The sequence below is a fragment of the Magnolia sinica genome, chromosome 19 (genome assembly GCF_029962835.1).
Source record: "Magnolia sinica isolate HGM2019 chromosome 19, MsV1, whole genome shotgun sequence".
NCBI lineage: Eukaryota > Viridiplantae > Streptophyta > Magnoliopsida > Magnoliales > Magnoliaceae > Magnolia > Magnolia sinica.
In genome coordinates, this window is record NC_080591.1 from 13,949,828 (window position 1) to 13,971,356 (window position 21,529).

Here is a 21,529-nt window from a genome sequence, read left to right on the forward strand (position 1 = left end):
ATCTAATCAGCGCCACAATGTAAGTTGACTGTTGATCTTATCAGATTTATCATCAGACCATTGATTTGGTCTAGATCATCAATCAAGACAATTTTAATGCTTGGAGGACCCTTGATCAACTAGCTTGTGTTGCCTTTTGGTTGCATCAAGTTTCACAAAAGTCTAATCCTAGTAGAGAAAGTTGATCCATCAGCCTATGTAATTTTGTAACTGCTAGGAAATCGTCTACTTGGAAGCGATTCCTTGTATCCAACGGCAGCGGAAGATGGAGACTTGGATGTTGGATCTTCCTGGATGCGTTTCATGTCGTAGGAAGAAGGTTACACCGCTTTCACTCGCGTAAGAAGAGGTCTAAAGGAACTCTCTTCTTCAAGCAAGATCCACACTGTAAATCATGTGGCAAATGATGGAACCCGACTTCTTCTCATTTGCAGTTGATCTCTCTACACTTCACGAGTTGGTGCTTGAAAATCTATTTGATCTCTTTTAAATAAATTTTTAAAAAAAATAAAAATCTGGTCATGAATCCTTGGCGCATTTTATAGAAACTGCAGCTACGGCGGTTATCAAACTGCAAGAGAAAACTACTTGTGCAGTTTGGAAACTGCTAGAGCAATGGGCAGTCGATTACCCTGTAACCCCCACATCCCATCTCCCTATCTACTAGAGGGTGGGACCCACTTGGACGACTCACCTTGCAGTTACAATAACCATAAGAGAAAACAAAATAAAATTTGATGAGATGGACTAAGATGCGACGTTGCAACATGTGAGAGAGCATTCTCAGCATATCCACAACAAATGGTTACATGAATATCCATCCACATTGTTGTCCAAACACAGTTAGGGAACCACGGAAGCACACAAAGTTGAATCAAGCAAAGTACTCCAATCGCACAACCAAGTTCAAACACAAACAAACCGAATTTAATGTGGAAAAACCCTTGCAGGAAAAAACCACAGCACAAAATGACCGTAATGTACTATGAAAGCAGAAAATTACAAGAGATAGAGATTACCTGATTCGAACAAGCCTCGAAACTCCCCAAGCTATGCACTTGAAACCCTAAAACGAATTAGAAAGCCCTCTTCTCTCCCAAATCCCGATTACACCCATATATATAGCATGCATGAGAATCACAATCGAAACAAGAAACAAATCCTGCACCTACGCAATTTTGCATATTCGCTCGATGGCACTTCGATGGCATCGATAGATCATCAATGGCATCGAAGGTGTTTGATGCCATCGAGGAATGCACTAAAACATTCCAACAATAAAACATGGAATTTCCGGATTTTTCCAATGGCATCGAGCATCCGTCGATCGCATCGAACTGTTTGTCGATGGCATAGACCAAGGGCGGCTCAAAGGGGTAGGCAGGTGAGGCAATTGCCTAAGGCCCCCTGATTGAAATTGGACTGTGTACTGAGTTACTCAGTACGTTCTTACAGTACTGAGTAAACTCAGTTGGGCTCACCATGAATGTATTTGTCTTATCCACTCCGTCCATCCATTTTTTTCAGATCATTTTAGTGGTTGAGCCCAAATTTGAGGTATATCTAAAGCTCAAGTGGACCATACTGCCGGAAACCGTGGAAATGATGATTTCCACCGTTGAAACCTTTCTATGGACCACAATGATATTTATTTGTCATCCAACCTTTTCATAATATCACAAAGACATGGATGAAGTGAAAAAGAAAAATATCAAATTGATATAAAACTTATGTGGCCCCCACAAAATTTTCAATGGTAGATGTTCAATTAACACTTTTTCCAGTGGTATGGTCCATTTGACCTTTGGATATGCTTCATTTTTGGCTAGCGACCTACACTTATCTGCTACAATGTATGGATGGAGTGGATAAAATGCATGAATGATTGTGGGACCCACACAGTTTACTCATTGTACTGAGTTACTCAGTATGCAATCCGTTTCCCCCTAGTTTACTCATTGTACTGAGTTACTCAGTACGCAATCCGTTTCCCCCTAATTATGAAGCCCTATATTATAGCAAAATTAAAATTTCTTAATTATAAAGGTCCTATATTATAGCAAAATTAAAATTAAGAAGAAGAAAAATAGCCTAAAATTTTTGAAATAAAACTTATTGAAAGTCCTACAAAATAGGAACATCTAAAAATTAGTTTACAAATTTGAAATTGAAAATAAAAAACAAATCCTAGAAACTAGCACAGTCTAACTCTATTGTCTCTTTTCAAAATAATAACATCATTCCCAATAAATTCTTCTCCTAAAACCTAGGACCACAACTACCTACTTTATTGTTAATTAAGTTCTCAAAAAATTAAATTCTAAGCCTCATTTTTATGACTTGCCTAAGGCCCCCAAAAATGTTGAGCCGCCCCTGGCATAGACAGGCCCTGCTGTTTACAGATTTAAGACATCAACAACAAACAAATGGCCCGATTGCAGATGGAGAGCAGAGAAACTGCACTGTCAAAATGATCCTCGCCTCCATATTTGAGGACATCTAATGTGCGGTCAAAAAGAAAGCAATCAACGGTTTAAACTCAACATGTGAAATTGACCAGTTAAGATCCCCAGATCAGTCTGATTTTTTGAGATATGCTCCATGCACAATGACCCCATCATGTGGGTGGCCTGGATTGAGACACATGCATGCCATGTACACAACAGATGGGTTAAAATGCTGCCTCGAAGAGTAGCAAACTAAAGCCCTAGTCTAGGTCAAACCATCAATTTGGGAAATTTCTACCTGTCGAGGCGTCCTGTGGAGATTCAACACATGGTCCTGAAGATCCTCGACAAGAGCCGAAACCGACGGGCTCTTCGAACTCAGCACCAACACCTCCGTAGCAGTGATGATCGCCTTGATGTCCTCCAGATTGACGACAATGGCCCGCTCCCTCCCGAGCACCGTTGATGGATACGACAGCATGGGATCGAGGATCCTGAGATCACGGGCCGGCAGGCCCGTCCGCCGCATGATCGAGTACTTCCCGACCTCTTCAATGCGGGACTCACCGGAATCCGAGACCACGAACCAAGCCTTGGTCACTGCAGACTTCCGCCGCGTTTGTTGCTGCGACGGCGACAATGGCGAGACGGGAGCGATCCGATCGGCTTTTATGGAGATATCCCGAAATCTCATTTTCTAAGGTTTGGGATTTTTGAATCGACATTTGAAGGGTTGGAGTGATAAAGCCCCCGGGGTTTTATGGTCTGAAGACTGTGAAGACCATCTCAGGAAGGTTTATCAAAGCAATTAATTGTAAGATATTTGAGTCTCAGGAATTTTTTTTTTTTTTTTTATTTTTGCCGGGAGGCAACGGTCTTTTTTTATTATTATTATTATTTTCCCGCGGAGCAGTTGGGAGGAGGAGATGGAAATCTTCGATGCTCTGGCGGAGTCTGTGGTTCATACGCATGCACTCATAAATTGTACTCGTGGAATATCATCAACTCAAAGTTAAACGGTAAAAATAGTGGGACGCTCATTAGATGGTCTGGGAAAAAGAATCAGACTTAATCGAAGTCTTAACTGGCTGTTTAGCAGACATCTAATTAACAGTTCATTGTTATTTAACGGTCTGGATTCAATATATATACACACGTACACAGGATAACCTATTTCCATATGAATCATTCGTTCAATCATACAGCTAGAAGCAATTCATGGAGCAGGAATCAGAGAGATCAGATGATCCTAACCCTTTGAATGGAGCCAATTTGTTATAACTGCCCGTTATTTACAAGCCATAAAACAGATGGCCAGAATCATTAGATACAAGTATTATTTAAGAACAGGATCTATATAATAAATGTTTTAAGATGATGGTTGGATTTATTTTATTTTTTTGTCAATGCTCGTGGCCTATTCTTATGTCATTGACCAAAAGCTTAAGATTACTGCATTCGCATGAATTTTGCACGTCCTACTCATAATCGTGTTAATGAATGAACGACTCCCATAACGTATTCCTAATTGTATGAATGAAAAATCATCTAATTCGTCAACTTGCTAATGAAAAATAAACCCATTGGGCTATTTAAAAGGTTCGGGTACTTTGTAAGGTTCCCCGTCTCTATCTTACCATCCATGCAAATTAATAATGGGAAGTTATAATAAGTTAATATCTTGAGTTTGGAACTCTAGTTAGGAATGGGGAGATCTGCATGGGCGCATACAGTGATGTATCTGTTTGTGTAGGTCACAACCTGTTCCTTTAGGGCCTGTTTGGTCCATGGAATTAAATAATATGAAATTAGATTAGATAAGATTATTACTATTATTGTATAATGATTGTATGTTTGGAAATACCATGGTTTTTTGACCATCCAATTTTATATTTGGAGTAACATTTCTGAGAAAAACATTAGATTAAGCAAAATCCTACTTAGTGGACTATTAAATTATAATCAACTTACCAAATTCGCTCACTTGTATATGTATATCATCGGAATGTCATGTGTAAAATGCGTGTAGGGATAGATAGCATGGATAAAATAGATGCATCAATGTGGCTTCACATGTACATTAAATTTCAAAATCCATTAAAATTCTAGGTAATACTAAAGTATAATTCCATCTCAATTAGTCTCAACATTTCCTATCCTCACCAACCACGTGTAAATTTTGCATGGAAACATATACAATTCCATACCACCTAATTACATCTAATACCATGCGCCAGACGCCCCCTTGATCATATCACACAATGGGTTAAGTAGACCACACTACATTTAATGCAATGCAAGATCTTCATGCATTGGGTCTGTTTTATTTTTGATCTCATACCTTAAAATTATACAAGAACATAGATAGACAACATGAATAAATAGATACACAATGATGCCACATGCAGATCGAGATGGTGGGGAAGGACGCAATCCGCTTATGCTGGATAAGGGACATCCAAAACTCATGTTATCCATACCACACAATAGTGAAAATGGGAACACCTAGGTATGAAACCTCTTTGGCCCACCTTGATATTTAGTTTCCATCTAACCTGAGGTGATTCCCACATGGATGAAGGAAAAACATAAATATAACCCTGATTGAAAAATTCTGTAACCCCACTACGGTTTCAATGGTTACGTCCAAATCCTCACTCGTATGACCCACTCGAGTTTTGGATCTCCTTCTTGTTTTGGCTCATGTACTAAAATGAGAAGAACATACGGATGGACGGAGAGGATATGACATAAACTTAGTTGTGGGCTCTAAAGAGCTTGGGATCACCATGTAACCCCTGGTTAGTCACTGATCGTGGATAAGTGGGTTTCTACTAATTTTCCCCGTGATGTTAGTGAGAAATCCAGGGATGTTTATATGCCATCCAAATTGTTCGTAAGGCCATTTTGAAAGAAACTAAAAACTTAGCCTTATATGAAACTTTGTGGCAAACGAATGTTTCAAACGGGGCTAAGAATCCCCATTGTTTCCTCCCGTGCAGCTTACTTGAGTTTTCTACCTCATTTTTTGTCACCTCTCTTAAAATGATCTCTCAATACTGATATTATAATAAGGCCCATTGACTCATAAGGAGGGCTCTGCTTCTACTAAAAAATGGACGGATATAATAATAATAACCATTGTCCACGTTTGATGTACAAGTGTGGCCCCTGGGATAGGTCGTCCATTCTGATTTTTAGGGTTAAACACTTTGGCTGAGTGAAATAACTAATGAATGTTTTAGATCTTGCAAGAGGTGCTCTTGAATTCGGCACGTGGAAACGCGCAGCTGCAAATGCCCAATAGCATTCTGCATTTTGAAAGGTCAATACTTCCTTTACCGGAGCCGGATTCTACCGGGGGCTGACGTAATGAGTTTTGATTGCTCAGTCAGATATGTGTGGGTTAGATGTTACCCGGGTCACACCTGACGAACGCCGATTGCGTCCTACCCCCCGCCCCGTCTTCAACCGGAACGGGTGGGAGCTTTGAGTAGCAACCATAATGCAAGGGTTTTATTTATTGTTGAAGGTCAAATATTACATATTAAATTTCAGTTATTGCTTAGATTCATGAATATGATACTGTTTAATGGCTTATTTTAATTGTGTTTCACCGCAAGGTAAAATAAGGAGCTTGGACTGAAAAATGATACTAAAAGCATTAATTTATAGCTCAAGAAGCACTAAGGCGAGGGACGGACTCCAGGGGACGGAGATCAAAGAGTTTACATGCCCAGGATTCAAAAAAATCCAATATTTCACGCTAAAGAGGCCTAAAATTTGTCCAGAATGTAAGATTATAGGGTTCTCACCATCCATTCGATTTGAAACTTCGTACATGGCCTGAGGACCATAAATTAACCGTACATGTCGAATTTCATCCATTCGATCCCTGTAGAAGTGGCCCAACGGACAGATCATCCCATAAACCATTGATTTTGGGCCCACCTGCTATCTGGATGTGCTTCAAAATTGGGCTCAACGCATTAAATGATCTGAAAATATGGATGAACGAAGCGGATTTCTCACGAACATCTCCATAGGGCCTCATGTACATTACGTGTGCACGGTGCACAAGTGCACTAGCCGTGCACTGAATTTCTCAAAGTCGGTCAGCGCACGCAGACCGACTCCCTCTTTCCCAATTCAAAAAAGGACACATCGTCCTCACACCGTCCCCCGGTTCCGTGCAGTGGGGCTCACTCCTCATTCAAATCATTAATCTGGACCGTCCATTGTGTAATGAGGAGGGGTATTAACCTCACCTAGGTGATATTTTGACATCATGCAATCCATGGTAAAATCCTAGCCGTTGAACGCAGGATGGACAACAGACTAGAAGATCGTGTAGGCCACATCGATTTCGCTCCAAAACCGTTCATTTCGAACGGTTTTCCGAGAATACTTCAATGGACGGCATGGATTTTCCACCTGACATCAATCAGTGGGCCACCAAATATCATAGTGCCCCTGCGTAGGCTCTGTTTCGCAACAGAGCCTGCAGAGGGATTTTTGTGGGCCACCATCATGAATCAAAGGTCCGATCTGGACCGTCCATTAGGAGTCCAAGGTCCCTCTCATCCAATCCTAGGTGTCAAAAGTTCGAGAGCAAAACTGCTGAGATGATCTCAACCGTCTGACAAAGAATGAACGGTAGCATAGAAAGTCTGGTGGGCCGCACCAAAACAGAGTAAAGAACAGTCATGTCTGACTGGTTTTCCGTGCACAATCTAATGAACGGACTGGATTTATCAAGTTACACCAAGCCTAGCCCTCACCGAGAAATCAGCGTAAGTCAGGAGCATTCTCCCACTGCGAAAGGGAGTGCGTAACCTATTACGCACTCCCCACTGACCTCCTTATTGCTATAAAAGAAAAGGAAAAGAGAGGGAGGAGGATCATCTGATCTGGGGCTTGACGTGGAGCAGAAACAGAGAGAGTAGAGTTGTTTTTTTTAAAAAAAAAAAAAAAAATTCTTTTTGTTTTTGTCCAAGGGATTTAGCCTAATCATGTTGCTGGGCTAAACCTCTTAGCTAGGGCTAAGAGGTGAAGCTTGTAGCATGATTGAGAAGGTGACTTTGCTATGATTTATGCTTATTGAACTCTTATCGATTCTAGTTTGATTATTAAGAAATACTTTTAGTTTTTAATGGTTTATTGTGACTAAATTTACAGTATATTTGCAATAGCTTTGAGTATGTTCTTTTTATTATGAGATTATGAATTTAAGAACCCTGTTGTTTATCATCGTCTCATGGGCATGGTTAAGTGATGGAATCACTTTCAAATCTTCACCAATCTTATCTATTGATGATTAGATCCATGAAAAGTTCAGAGATCTGACAAATCTCTTCTCACCGACTGGATAAAATAGAACTCTGATTCCAGTTATGTTCTTGAATTATACAAGGTAGCTTCCCAATTGCTACAAGTGGATCCCTGACACCCTAATTTCCACTTTTATTTTTATTAGTTTTTAATTAATCTATTCACAATTATTCCTTTCATTTTACCTGATTTAGATTTCATCTTACCTTAGTTTTAGTTCAAGTTATTTTCAGATGACGTATAAGTTCAGTCCCTGTGGATTCGACCTTGGTCTTACCAAGTTTATTACTACATCACAACCCTATACTTAAGGTGTGAACATCTATCCTGTTGATCTTTTTTTTTTTTTGTGACATCTTGCAGCATAAGATTAAAATTTAGATAGGTCCAAGGCTCAAGTAGACCACACCACCAGAAGAAGTGATGATAATGATCCTCACCATTGAAATTTTCGTAGAGCCAACCATGATGTTAATTTGTTAGCCAACCTATTTGTAAAGTTACATGAATATAGATGAAGAGAAAACATAAATATTAGTTTGATCAAAAAGTTCTGTAATCCCATGAGGTTTTCAACTGCAAGAAATTAATCCCCATTGGACATTATGTGGCCCACCTGTGTATTGAATCTTCCTCGGTTCTGGCCTTGTGTCCTGAATTGACACTAAAACAATGGATGAACAGTTTAGATAAAATATATACATCATGTAGCCATTTAAAGCTCCTGCCCGTTCACACCTCGAGAGGGGACCGGCGAACGCGGATTGAGTCCTACACCCTCGTCTCCAACTGGGAACAGGCGGTAGCTTTGAGTGGCTGCCATGTTGTATAAGTTTTATTCACACTGCCCATTCATTTTTTTGTAGCATTTTATAAAATAAAATTAAGATTTAGGTAGATTTAAGGCTCAAGTGGACCACACCACTGAAAGAAGTGGTAACGATGATTCTCACTGTTGAAACTTTGTTGGAGCTCACCGTGATGTTTATTTTCCATCCAACCTATTCATAAAGTTACATGAACAGGGATGAAGAGAAAACACAAATATTAGCTTGATCCAAAAACTCCTGTGGCCCAGTGAAGTTTTCAACGGTAAGAGATTAATTTCTAATGTGTGGTCCACTTGTGTCTTAGATCTGCCTCTGTTTTGGGCTTGCATCCCCAAATGACACAGAAAAATAAATGGATGATGTGGATAAAACTCATACAACACGGTGGCCATTTAAAGCTCCTCACCGTTACCAGCCGGAAACGGGCAGGGTAGGACCAATGGGCGTTCGCACCTTACCGGGTATTAATCTTAGGGCCATTTTTATGTATTTTTTCGTATATCCATGCCGTCCATCCGTTTTTTCATATCATTTGAGGATAGGATCCCAAATTTTAAGAAGTTTCAACTCTCAAGTGAACCACAATGTTAGAAAAATAGACAAATAACCATTAAAAACATTTTATGAGTCACCAAAGTTTTGGATCAATCTGATATTTGTATTTACCCTTCATGCATCCAGGTCATCTTGACATTATCAACAGCTTTAATGGAAAATATAAACTGCGTGAACCTTGTGAAGGGCCCTTTTGAAAATTTTAATGGTGAGGCACTCAAAAACCACTGTGGTGTGGTCCACCTGAGATTTTTATCTACTTATTTTTTAGTATAACGGTCTAAAATGGGCTGGAGAAATGGATGGACGGCGTGGATATTCAACACATTATCAAGGTGGGCCCCACAGTAAGGGTGTTACCCTGGTACAGTACGTGGCTTCCAAGGATTAACATGATGTATGGGTTTACCCACATCACTTATCCATTTATTTTAGGGATTTTTCCATATGGCCACTTACCTTCTCGGCCATGGACCAAAACATACAGCTTTTAAACTATTTCTTGAAAACTGTACATAGCTTGATCATCCATACGAATCTTGATATTGACAAAACTACTGTTAGCTTTGCCACACCTACAATCTCACCTCGTTACGGTTGATTCACCGGCAGGCCACCCTAACCGTCGACCGTAAATGGGCCCACCTTATTTTTTCCGAAAAATCCACGCGGTTCATATATTTTTCCAGGTCACTTTATGTTCGAACTCAAAAAATAAGAGATTAAAATCACAAAGTGAGCACACGATGGCCTCAGGAATTTTCAATGGTGGTTCTCATTCCCCACTGGAGCTTGGCATTGGCCTCATTTTTTGGGCCCAGTCAAGAAAATGATATGGAAAAATATATCTACTAGGTGGATTTCTCACAAACATCGTATGGCCACTATGCACCCACTATTTTCACTCGAGCGTCTTTTCAAGTTTTCACTCCGTTCTTTCTGTTCAGGCATATATCTGTTTCTATTTCTTTTCCTTTTCGCAATGGCTAAGGGTCAGAATTTCACCGTTGCTAGTCCAATGGAAGTTATTCCAACTTTTTTTTGAGTTACAATGGTAAAGTTGTCCACCTTAGCCTAGCTCATCCAAAGGTGGAGGGGTGGTGATTTTTCTTTTGAGGGTCCGCACTGCGCGCTTTTTATTTTGTCCTTATTTTCTTATTTTCTATATTCTTTTTCTCTCTTTTTAAACCCTTTGTTCAAAGCTCTATTTTTGGTAGATGGCGAGTGGTAATTTTCAGGATGACTAACTCTAGTCAGTTGACTTTAACTTTACTAATGTAGCTGTAGACGAGATCAAATAAACTTACCCGTGAAAGGTTTTCACGTTATTGGTGTTGATTGGCTCTGAAGGATCCTCTCCCTTCACGTTGGTAAACCGGAGAGCGCATCCCTAAAATACCTCTGATAATTAGCGGCCCTTCCCACGAGGGTTTGAACTTTCTTCGGGGATCTGGAAAATGCGATGGTAGAATGTGTTTCATAACTATGTCGCCTAGCTTGAAACTTTTCTTTTAGGCTATTTTGTTGTAGGCCCATGGATCCTCTTCTAATAGCTTTGGGAATGACTTAGTGTACACATGCGCTTTTCGTCTACAAGGTGCAGCTGATCGTATATGGCTTTGAGCCATTCCCCTTAACTTTACTTTCAAGTAGTACTCGAAGAGGCGGTATTTTCACTTCAACTAGTAGAACTACTTCTATTTTGTATGTAAGCTCGAACGGAGTTGCGCCTGTATTAGATCGTACAGATGTCTGATAGGCCCAGATTGCATATAGGAGCATTTCGGACCAGTCTTTGTATGTCTTGACCATCTTCTCAAGTATCCGAATAAATGTCTTGTTGGCGGCTTTCATTCCTTCGTTCATTTGGGTTCGGTAGGAGGTGAATCGTCAGTGTTGAATCTTGAACTTTCCAAGGAAGTCATCCATCTTCTTGTTGATGAATGGCAAACCATTATTTGTGATGATAGTGTGTGGGACTCCGTACCGGCTGATGATATTATTTTTTTATAAACTTGATTACTTGAGACGTTACTATGGTAGTGTAGGATGTTGCTTCTACCTATTTGGTGAAGTAGTCGACAACTATAAGTATGTCTTCATGCCCATTTGAAGCTTTCGGATTTACCTTTCTGATGATGTTGATATCCCACATAGAGAAAGACCATGGCATAGTTAGGTTGTATAGCTCTGAGGCTAGGGCATGTATTTGATTTGCATACTGTTGACACTTGAAACACTTCCTAACATGCTAGCAGCGGTCTGTCTCCACAGTCATCCAATAGTAACCGAGTCGTAGAATCTTTTTTGTCATCATGTGTCCATTCATGTGCAGGCCACACACTCCATCGTAGATTTCTTCCATAATCTTTGTTTAAATTCATCATTGCATCTGAGGAGAATTTGATTATAGGATCCTTTGTAGAGAATTTCATTGCTAATCGTGAATTGTCCTGCCAAACGTTGGATGGTTTGGCAGTCAATTAATGTAGCTTCTTCCGGGTACTCCTAGCTTTTGATGTTGGTATACTAGGGTTTGCTGATAGGGGTGGCTTTGGCCTCTTCAATTTGCAGGCAGAAGGCAGGTTCCTCTTGAAGTTCGACTGCAAGCTCCTATTCTGAAGCTCCTCTTAGAATTTCTAACATTGATGCTAATGTGGTGAGAGCGTGTACTAACTGATTCTTTGCTCGTGGCATGTATAAGAAGGTGACTTCTTTGGATTCTTCAATTAGATTTTCGAAATATACGTGATATGGTATCGACTTGTCATCTTTAATCTTCCAGTCACCATTGGTCTGGTTGATGATAAGTTGTGAGTTTCTGAATACAGTAGCTTCTTTACACCCAAGATTATGACTTCTTTCAGACCGACAATGCAAGCTTCGTACTCTGCCATGTTGTTGGTGCACTTGATTGTTGTTCACCTGAATATAGGAATTGGGACATCGTCGAGAGAGAAGAGGATGGATCCAATTCCACTTCCCTTAGAGTTTGTTGCGCAATTGAAGAATAATGTCTATTCGTTTGCCTTTCTTTCTTCTTCTTCTTCAACGAGTAAGAGATCTTCATCAGGGAAGAAGGTCTTCAATGGTTGATAATCAGGCAGTGAGTGGGCAACGATATTATCAGCGAGGGCTTGTCCCTTGAGTTCCTTCTGAGTGAAATAGGTGATGTCAAACTTGGACAAAAGTAGCTACCATTTAGCTATCCTTCTAGTGAGTGTCGGCTTCTCGAACATGTATTCGAGCAGATCCATATGAGCAAGGAGAATGATATGATATGCGATCATGTTTTGCCGAAGTCGCTGAGTTTCTCAGATTAGGGCCATGCATGTCTTCTCTAATGCTGAACACCTAGTCTCGTAATCTGTGAACTTGCGACTTAGATAGTATATTGCTTGTTCCTTCCTTCTTGTTTCGTCATATTGGCCGAGGAGTAGGGGTCGTCTGAGAGTTGGCAGTACTAGAATTGGTGGATTCATGAGATATCTTCTGATGTGATCGAAGGCAGCTTGGCAATCGTCATTCCATTCCTTAGCCGAATTCTTCTAAAGGAGCTTGAATATTGGCGCACAAATAGGAGTGAGTTGCACAATGAAGTAGCTGATGTACTGGATTCTACCGAGAAAGACACAGATTCCTTTTTCTATCTTTAGAGGTGGCATTTCGATGATGGCACTTGTCTTCATTTTGTTGACTCTAATGCCTTCCTCATTGACTATGAAGTCAAGAATTTCACCTCTGGTTGCATCGAAGACACATTTCTGAGGGTTAAGTCGGAGCTTGTACTTTTCTAACATGTCGAAGAGTTTATTCAAGTCTTCGAAGTGTCTTTCAATCGTGCGAGACTTGACGATCGTGTCATTGATGTATATTTCCATCTCTTTGTTCATCATATCGTGGAACAGGACTATCATCGCTTACTGGTATATAGCTCCTACGTTCTTCAGACCGAACACATAACCCTATAGCAGAATGTTCCCCATGGCATGATAAATAAAGTCTTCTCGCAATCTTTGACGACCATCTGGATTTGATTGTAGCTTGAGAAATCATACATAAAGGAGAAGATCTTGTACCCTGTTGTGTTGTCGACCAAAGTATTGATGTGTGGCAGGGGGAAGTCATCTTTGGGACTGGCCTTGTTGATGTCTCAAAAGTCGATGCACATCTAGACCTTGCCATCCTTCTTTGGTACTGGTACAATGTTAGTGAGTCATTCGGAGTAGTTGGAGACTATTAAGAATCCCGCGTTGTATTATTTGATGACTTCGTCACGAACTTTTAGGGCCCATTCTGGCTTCATTCTTCCAAGCTTTTGTTTTACCAGCTTCATCTCTGGCTTTGTTGGTAGATGGTGCATGTACAACAAGTTCTTCATCGATCCCCAGCATGCCTTCATAGGAGAACGCGAAGTTGGACAGTCTCGGAGTCGAAAATTCTACAATTCTCTGCTTGTACTCTGTTGGTAAGGATTTCCCAATGCTTACTTCCCTAGGGACTTTGGGGTTCCCAAATTTACTACCTCGAAATTGTTGGCTACGACATTGGCTTTGGTTTCAAAATTTTTGAGGAGATCCTCAAGTTCGGGAGCCGGATCATCAACTTCCTTATCTCGAACTTCATCCAGACCCATGTGTTCGAAGTCTAACTCGATGTCGAAATCATGTGTCATCCTTAAACTCATGTGGCACTTCAAACGAACTAGGTACATTAATGAATGTAGGAATTGAAACGCTCTTCAATTTTTGAAAATTTTAGAAAATTGAAATGCTGGATGATTTTTTAAGATGTTTGACTTTTTAGGATTTTTGGGCTCCAAAGGACCCTAAGTAGGAAATCATTGCAAACCATGACTGATCCTAACTTAGCTTAGGGTGCCAAATGCTATCTAAATTGACTTTTTTTTGGAGATCGGTGCCCTTGGATGTCTCATTGGCTGACTTGATGGTTAGGAGAGTAGTTATCCAGTTGACACCTCATATTCCCTTCCCTAAAGAAGTGGGGGTTGTTACATTAAATGGAGGATCATGGTCTGGACCAATGACCATGATTTTCCCGTAGTCGGGTTCAAGATCTGAGCTATACTCAGTCCCACCTGAGATGCTTACCGTGCATTAGAGCTCTTCTTGCTTTGTCGTCTGGTATTGTTGTGACACTTGAACATCGGACCAATCCAGGGATGGCCACTTCCCCTTCTTGGTCCAATGGATCAGACCATTATGGTCGTGACTGGATGATGGATGTGGCATGGGCATGACATGCCCTTGGTTTATTGTTAAAGTTGAGACAAGCAGGATGTGCCCCTGGTTGGTTGAAGCTGAGACTGACAAGATGTGCCCGTGGTTGATTGAAGATAAAACAGGTAGGGTGCGCGCCCTAGTTGATTGAAGTCGAGACAGGCAGAGTGTGCCATTGGTTGGTTGAAGTTGAGATGGGCAGGGTGTGTCCCTAGTTGATTGAAGCTGGGACAGGCAGGCTGTGCCCCCGGTTGGTTGAAGCTGAGATTGGAAGGGTGTGCCTCTGGTTGATTAAAGTTGAGACTGGCAGGGTATGTCCCTGGTTGATTGAAGCTGGATAGGCAAGGTGTGCCCCTAGTTGGTTGAAGTTGCGGCTATGATGATAGGTATTAAGGCATCCAGGCATCCTTCGAAGGCTCACAATGATTTTTTGCTCTTGGTCGGGCTCATTTTTTAAGGCTTCTTATTCCTCTGATGCCGACGTTTTCTTCCCTAATGGCCCAAGGATTGTTTCCCACCGAATAAGGGGCGATGGGGCATCATCTTAGCTTGAAGCGGTACCTTCAGGCGACGCAGCTGATATCTCCTCTTTGCAGGGAGTCTCAAGTCTTACGAAGTTGATTGGCGTGCATCGAAACTCCTTTTTCCTCCATTTTCCCTTGGGGTTAGGCTTGTAGCCCAGTCCCCACTTCCTCTTGTGGTAGGTGGTCTCTATTGCCTTTGCTCTGTAGTGATTCTTCACATAGTACCTGATGCTTTGTCACTTAGCCAAGGAGAACATATTCCGCACTCATCAGTGATGGATTGATCATGTATTTACAGTTTTAATTTTGAAATTGTGGTAAGGGATGTCTTTCTTTGAGTGTTGGATGCCAATGATTAAAACGTCTGGCTCTGGGGTACCATAGTCATTTGGAATGACGAGCTCCGGTTCGGATAGGAAAGAGATTACCTTGTTGTTGAGGATATATTTCACCTGTTGATGGAGAGTGGAAGGGGCAGCTTTGACCTTGTGAAGCCATGGCCTTCCTAACAACATGTTGAAAGATGCAGGTATATCCAAGACCTGAAAAGTGATGTTTGAGATATCTAGATCGATCTGCATTTTGATGTTCACCTCTCCTTCTATAGTTCGGCGGGAATTGTCAAAGGCTCTAACGCTCATGTCGCTTAGCCGGAAAGATGATGGCTCGATCCCGAGGTGTAGTGTTGTTTGAAGTGGGCACACATTCAGACTTGAACCGTTATCGATGAGGACCATCGGAACTCGCAAGTTCTTGTATCGCAAATCAATATTAAGAGACCTTCCATGATCTCATCTACCAGGAGGAAATTCATTATCGGTGAAGGTGATGACTCTAGGTGTGAGGAGTTGCTCGATCATCAACGCAATCATTTTCGACGGAGTATCTGAGGTGATGCGAGCATCATTCAATGTCTTGACGAACAACTCCTGGTGTGTCCTCAATGTGCATAGTAGTTCCCATAGATATACAAGTGATGGGATCATCTGGAGCTGCATTATTGCCTTAGGTGTTGTCTCTTGTCTTGACAGAGTGTCTTTGGAGTCACTGCTGTCACTGCGTCCGCTAGGGCTCAAGATCTTCACTTTGTCACACTCTGGATAGTGCCAAGGAACTACTTTGTAGCATGGAGGTTACTTTTCCTCGAATGCCATTGGCTAAGTTGGGAGTGGTGTCAGTGATGCAGGAATGACCACTATCTCTTCCTCGCATGGAGCCCTTGCTTGCAGGACAACTCTGTTTCCTGTGTTGGATGGAATATAGTGAGGTTCATCCTTATAGATGATATGAGGGTTAGGTCGTGGCCTGATTGCACTTGTGGTCGGAGGCTACCATGGGTGAAGAAAGGTCTTCTCTCTATTACTGGTGCTTGTCATGGGGTCCTCCTCTCATGTGCTAGCTGATGTGGCATGCAGAAAGGTACTCTTAGCAGCCTATCGATGTTTGCTCGTGCTTCTCCTAATAGGACAACTAGCTCGTATGCTGAGGGTTCTTCTTCCAAGATGACTGGCTCGAAGTTGGAGGGTGCACCTTCCAATACTACTAGCTCATATGGCTGAATAGGACCGCCCCTTCCTTGAAGGATTATCGACTTTGTTGCAAGGAGAGGGGCATGGGGTGCCCCTTATAAGACCAGGGGTGCATTTGAATGATCTCTTGATATGCCATGGATAAACCGTAGAGGAGTGAAGAAGCGATCGATCTTTTCCTTCTCGAGGACATTGACCATTGGACCTCGTGATGAGTTGGGATGTGATGGATGTTGTGGCAGAGGATTTTGAAAGATATTTGTGGGAGCCGCTGGTGCAGTCCTAAGGGTTGAGAAAGAGATCTTTCGATTGTCGATAAGATCTTGGATTGCATGCCTCGGGGAGAAGCATCTTTCTGTCGAATGATCTCAGCCTTGATGGAACTCACAATACTCATTCTCGTTGCAGTTCATTTGCAAAGGATTTGGAGGTGGTCTTGGCTACAATGGAGTGAGGAGTTTTTTCTGCACTAACGTTGCCATGATCTGGCTGTACGTTTTTGTGAGTGGAGTGAATCTCTTGAACTCCCTGTTCACCTACTAATTTTGATTAGGGTAATGGACATTTCCCCTAAATTGTTGTTGCATAGGTTGTAGATTTTGCCATGGGGGTGGTGGTTGATATCTTTGTTGCTGATGCAGAGGACGATACTATGGGTGTTGTTTTCATCCTTATTGAGTCGCATGCTGGGTGCCCTGAGCTGTAGCGATGATGTTGGCTTGGGTAGCATCATTGACGTTTTTGTTCCCGTTTCCCATGGTTCTTCCTTCGACTTTGTTCCGCTTGGCTGGAGAGGCATGATGAGGCCACATGGAGATAGTTCCTGCACGTATTACAGCTTCTACTTGTTCTCCAACACAGATGAGTTGAGCGAAGTTCGCATAGGGATGCGAAATCATATATCCATAGATGCCCGAATTTGTTGAATGAATGATCATGGAGATTTACTTCTCATCATTGATTGGAGTGTGCATCCTGGTGGCCATTGCTCTCCATCGCCCTACATATGTAGACGGTGTTTCATTGCCCTTATGTCTTAAGGTTGCCAAATCTTCTCTTCTGGGAGCCATGTTGAGGTTGTAGGAAAACCTGTCAAAAAATGCCTGTGATAATTGTTCCCATGTATTGATTCAGTGACAATTCAGGGAGGTGTACCAATCTAATGTATCACCCTTTAGAAATTTATGGAATATGCGGATGAGTGCTCCTTTTCCTGTCATTGCATTCAATTCCCCACAGAATGCCTCCAGGTGTGCTATAGGACATCTGTTGCTGTCGTATCTTTTAAATTTTCGTACCTTAAAATTCTGAGGTACCTGTGCATCTCAGAAGGGACATAAGTCCATGAACTTTATTAAGGGGAGATCGACCCCTTGTTGTCTCTAAAGCTGATTTTGCATGGTTTGGAGCTCCTCGCACAACTCCTCTTTTTCTACATGGCTCATTTGAGGGATCGACGACTCTCTGAGCAAGGCCCATTCCACTAATTCGGCATAGTGATTGATTTATTCGATCATATGGCTCCCATTAGGGGGAGCTTGTTGAAATGTAACCGTATTCCCATGTGCGGGGAATTGAAATTGAAAAGCACTCCCAGTCGGGGGAGGCTGAGATACTGGGAAGTGACCCCCTTGTTGGGTATTCGCCACGTTTCGCTGCTCCAAGCTGGGATTGACACTGACCCCCATTGTGGGCATTCGCTAATGCTGCTCCATGGCTTCTGGTCAGGGAAGCTGTTGCTCGAAACTAATTCAAAATCCTTATTGCAGGATGTGCTGGAAATTGACTGGAGATTCTGTTTATGTAACGTCTCGAAAAAATCCGTACCAAGACCCAAATACCACCTCAGGCAGAAATCACTCAGGACCAAATCCTTTAGAAATTAGACGAGAATTAACTAAGTGTTAAACGAGATTATCTGTGAAATTAGCTTTGATCACTTTAAATACGATCTGCAAGACCCAAAACTTGTAGAGTCATTTACGCTATATTACCCTGAAATCTAGGATCAATCTCAAAACCCAGTTGCTCTCAAGAGCATCGCAAAACTCTGTATCGGACCTGCACCACGCGTCGAAAGTTCGATTACTCCAAGACTATACGGTTATGACCGCCTTGTTGGGCTTGACGACCATCTCAGAATTCAAGTCCTAATAATATCCAGAAACACATAACTTGAGCCCAGAGCGAAGTGTGTGAGAAACGCGAATATCTTTAGAAAATGAACTAAAACTTAAGTGAATTAAGTCGTTCACTTGCAGGCCAAATCTAAGGTTTCAGACCGTCAGAATTTGACCCAATTACACCCTCGGATCAAGGAAAATTCCCTACACAGGTCAGTGTACTTGTGGCCCTGATCAAGTGCTGACGACCGTTGAACTGAAACTGGTCTGCCACGGTCGATGCACTAATCCGATTGGACTGAAAACTTAGCCTGGCATAGATCTAATGTCAGAGAACTTTTTCTGGACCATATGCAGAAAAGCGGCCTCTAGATGTGCTCCGTTGGACCGAAACAACCACTATTTGGCTATAACCTAAGTATACCATGGCCCTAGGGCTATTCCCATCAGTTCTAGGCCTATATAAGGGCCTTAAACCTTCTCTCTCCCTTCACATACGAATTTGCAAACCTTAGGAGAAAAGAGGAGAGAAGGAAAGAGAGAGAAAATGTGTGAGAAAGTAGGAGATCGTTCCTGGGATTCTTCCCTGCCACTCCACGCGCTTAACCACCGTTGTTGTATCGCTATTCCGGCGATTTTGACTCCATACTTGGGTAAGAAATCCTAACCCTAATCTGTTTTAGGGATCTAAATAGAGTATGTGATGAAATATCTAACCTATTTCATATTAGAGGTTGCTATTGTGCCGTAGACGACGAGTTAGTATTCGAACTGAGTTCGTTACGAGTCTATCGGCATAAGGTGTGGACTATAAATGTTTAGGTTATGGTTTTCAAGGCCTTCAATGTCAGCAATGATTTATATCTGACTTGATTGCTATCACATAAGCCTAGATACAATGTCTTCCGTATATTTCATATATATGTATATTATATTGATTTTAATGCATTTCAAGTGTTTGTTTAAATGTCTGAATGATTTGTGCTTGCCATGATTGTTGTTTGGGTATGTACGATTGTTGTACGTGTGGCAACTCCCTTCTGAAAGGATTTGCTATAATACCTGTTATAACTATTATATTACATGTATGTTGATTTTTGTCGTCTAAGTGTTTGATAAAATACCTGAATGAGAAAATGCTTGTTTAAAGGTATGTATTGAGGGTGTTGAGGTAGGATTCTCAATTCCCTTATCTATGGTTATAGTTTCCTTCATGTAATCTATCTTACTGCTATATGATTTATGGATGAAATGCTTATGCATGTTAACGTGTACTCTATATGCTTGTAAGAATGCTAAAATGAGATTTATATTTAAATTGGTTGCTACTTGCGATCTAGACTAGCACATATGAATGTCTATTGTTTGGAGTGTGATTTGGGGCTACAACGTAGTCCAGGTAATCGGTAATGGCTTACGATCGGCGGCTGAACTAGTTTAGCCACAACGGATACATTCGAGGAATCCGAGTTGTACGGTGATTATCGATAGTGGTTAGGCCACAAGGGGTGTATATGCGCTCCATGTCGATTAATACAATGTACGCTCATACTAGTCGAGCTTGTCAAGTAACCCGATTGGCCAAGTAGATGTTTACCATGTATGAACGCTACTGCTTGAATCTAAGGTACCAAACTCACTAGTGAAAAATCCGTTTAACCTTGGTACCTCGATTCGCTAAGACTCATGAGCCGGGCATGGTGGTATGGGACACCATGGTCTAGCTGTCGGCCTACGCTGGGGCGACGAGCCTCCCCGTAGTGACCAGTGAACAACCTAGACTCGTGAGCCGAATATGATGGTATGGGACACTGTATTTGAGCTGTCGGCCTACGATAAAGTGACGAGCCCGTAGTGACCTTGAACATACACTAGGACTACGTTAAGGTGACGAGCCTTTCCGTAGTAACCTCGAGTATAAACCAAGCCTATACTGAGGTGATGAGTCGCTCCGTAGCGACCTGGAACTGCCTATCATATGAGACTAACTAGGATTGACGACCCTAGATGGATCTTTGTTTGGAAAATGATATAAGAGAGGTACCTTAGCTTCCCAATCCTGCTGTATGAATAAACCTAATTAAGTATTAGCTAACACGATCATGCACCGCATTGCATGTGCTTTGGCGAGGAAGCGTACGTTTCGGGAGGATGTCAAGCATGAACGTGAGATGAAGTCGCTGAGGGAGTGTTGGTGAGGGCATGCATCATTATCACATACCATGCTTGCATTAACAAGAGTAATATAGGACATGATTGCTATACTGCGTTATCATTACTGCTTGACTGAATTAATAACATGTTAACCTTTGCCTTATAGTTTCACTGAGTTGATCACTCACTCCCACTCTGGGATGGTGTTTTAAATCACCAACCAGACTCTGTCTTAGTTGCAGATGACGACGCGACTTATGAAGCGGAGCCTGATTTTAATGTCGATGAGGAGGAGTTCTTGTTTATGCAGTATTCAGCGGGTTCATGTAGGTCGCATTCTGATCGTCGGGGCTACAGGGATTTCATGATGTAGACGGACCTACACCTTTGATATTTTGTAATTTGAAATGATACATGTAATTGTTTAACCTGGAACATGATTATACTCCGAAGACGCACTACCACTTATATGCTTTATACATATCTATCACAGTCTTCCGCTTGCAAAATTTAACTGTCTTTGGAGTATGATATGTTATTTTAGTATAATCCCACTCATGTTTAATGCACTAACATGGACAACATTAAATCATCACTTTTCATGTTACATAAGTGATGCATTGGAACTCAGGAGTTGGGCTCCTGCTCGACCCCCCGATTTTCAGGGCATTACAGTTTGTAGAATTGGTTTGAAACTGAATTGAAAATTGATTGGATGCCTCGGTTGTGAGGTTTTCTTGGAATTGACTGGAGACCTTGTTTACAAGATCGGTTTGAAATTGCACTGGAAATTAAT

The 21,529-nt window shown here is 41.6% G+C and overlaps 1 protein-coding gene across 3 annotated transcripts in view; it reads right to left on the reverse strand.

Moving 5' to 3' along the window:
* Window positions 1–3,306, reverse strand: part of LOC131234476 (magnesium transporter MRS2-F-like) — an 80,610-nt gene extending 77,304 nt beyond the window's left edge. For all 3 annotated transcript variants that reach the window (XM_058231385.1, XM_058231387.1, XM_058231384.1), the window contains exon 1: window positions 2,746–3,306. In XM_058231385.1, coding sequence (XP_058087368.1) covers window positions 2,746–3,141 — 396 coding nt within the window. In that variant the 5' untranslated portion in view covers window positions 3,142–3,306. The remainder of the gene's footprint in view (window positions 1–2,745) is intronic.
* Window positions 3,307–21,529: the final 18,223 nt, after the last annotated feature.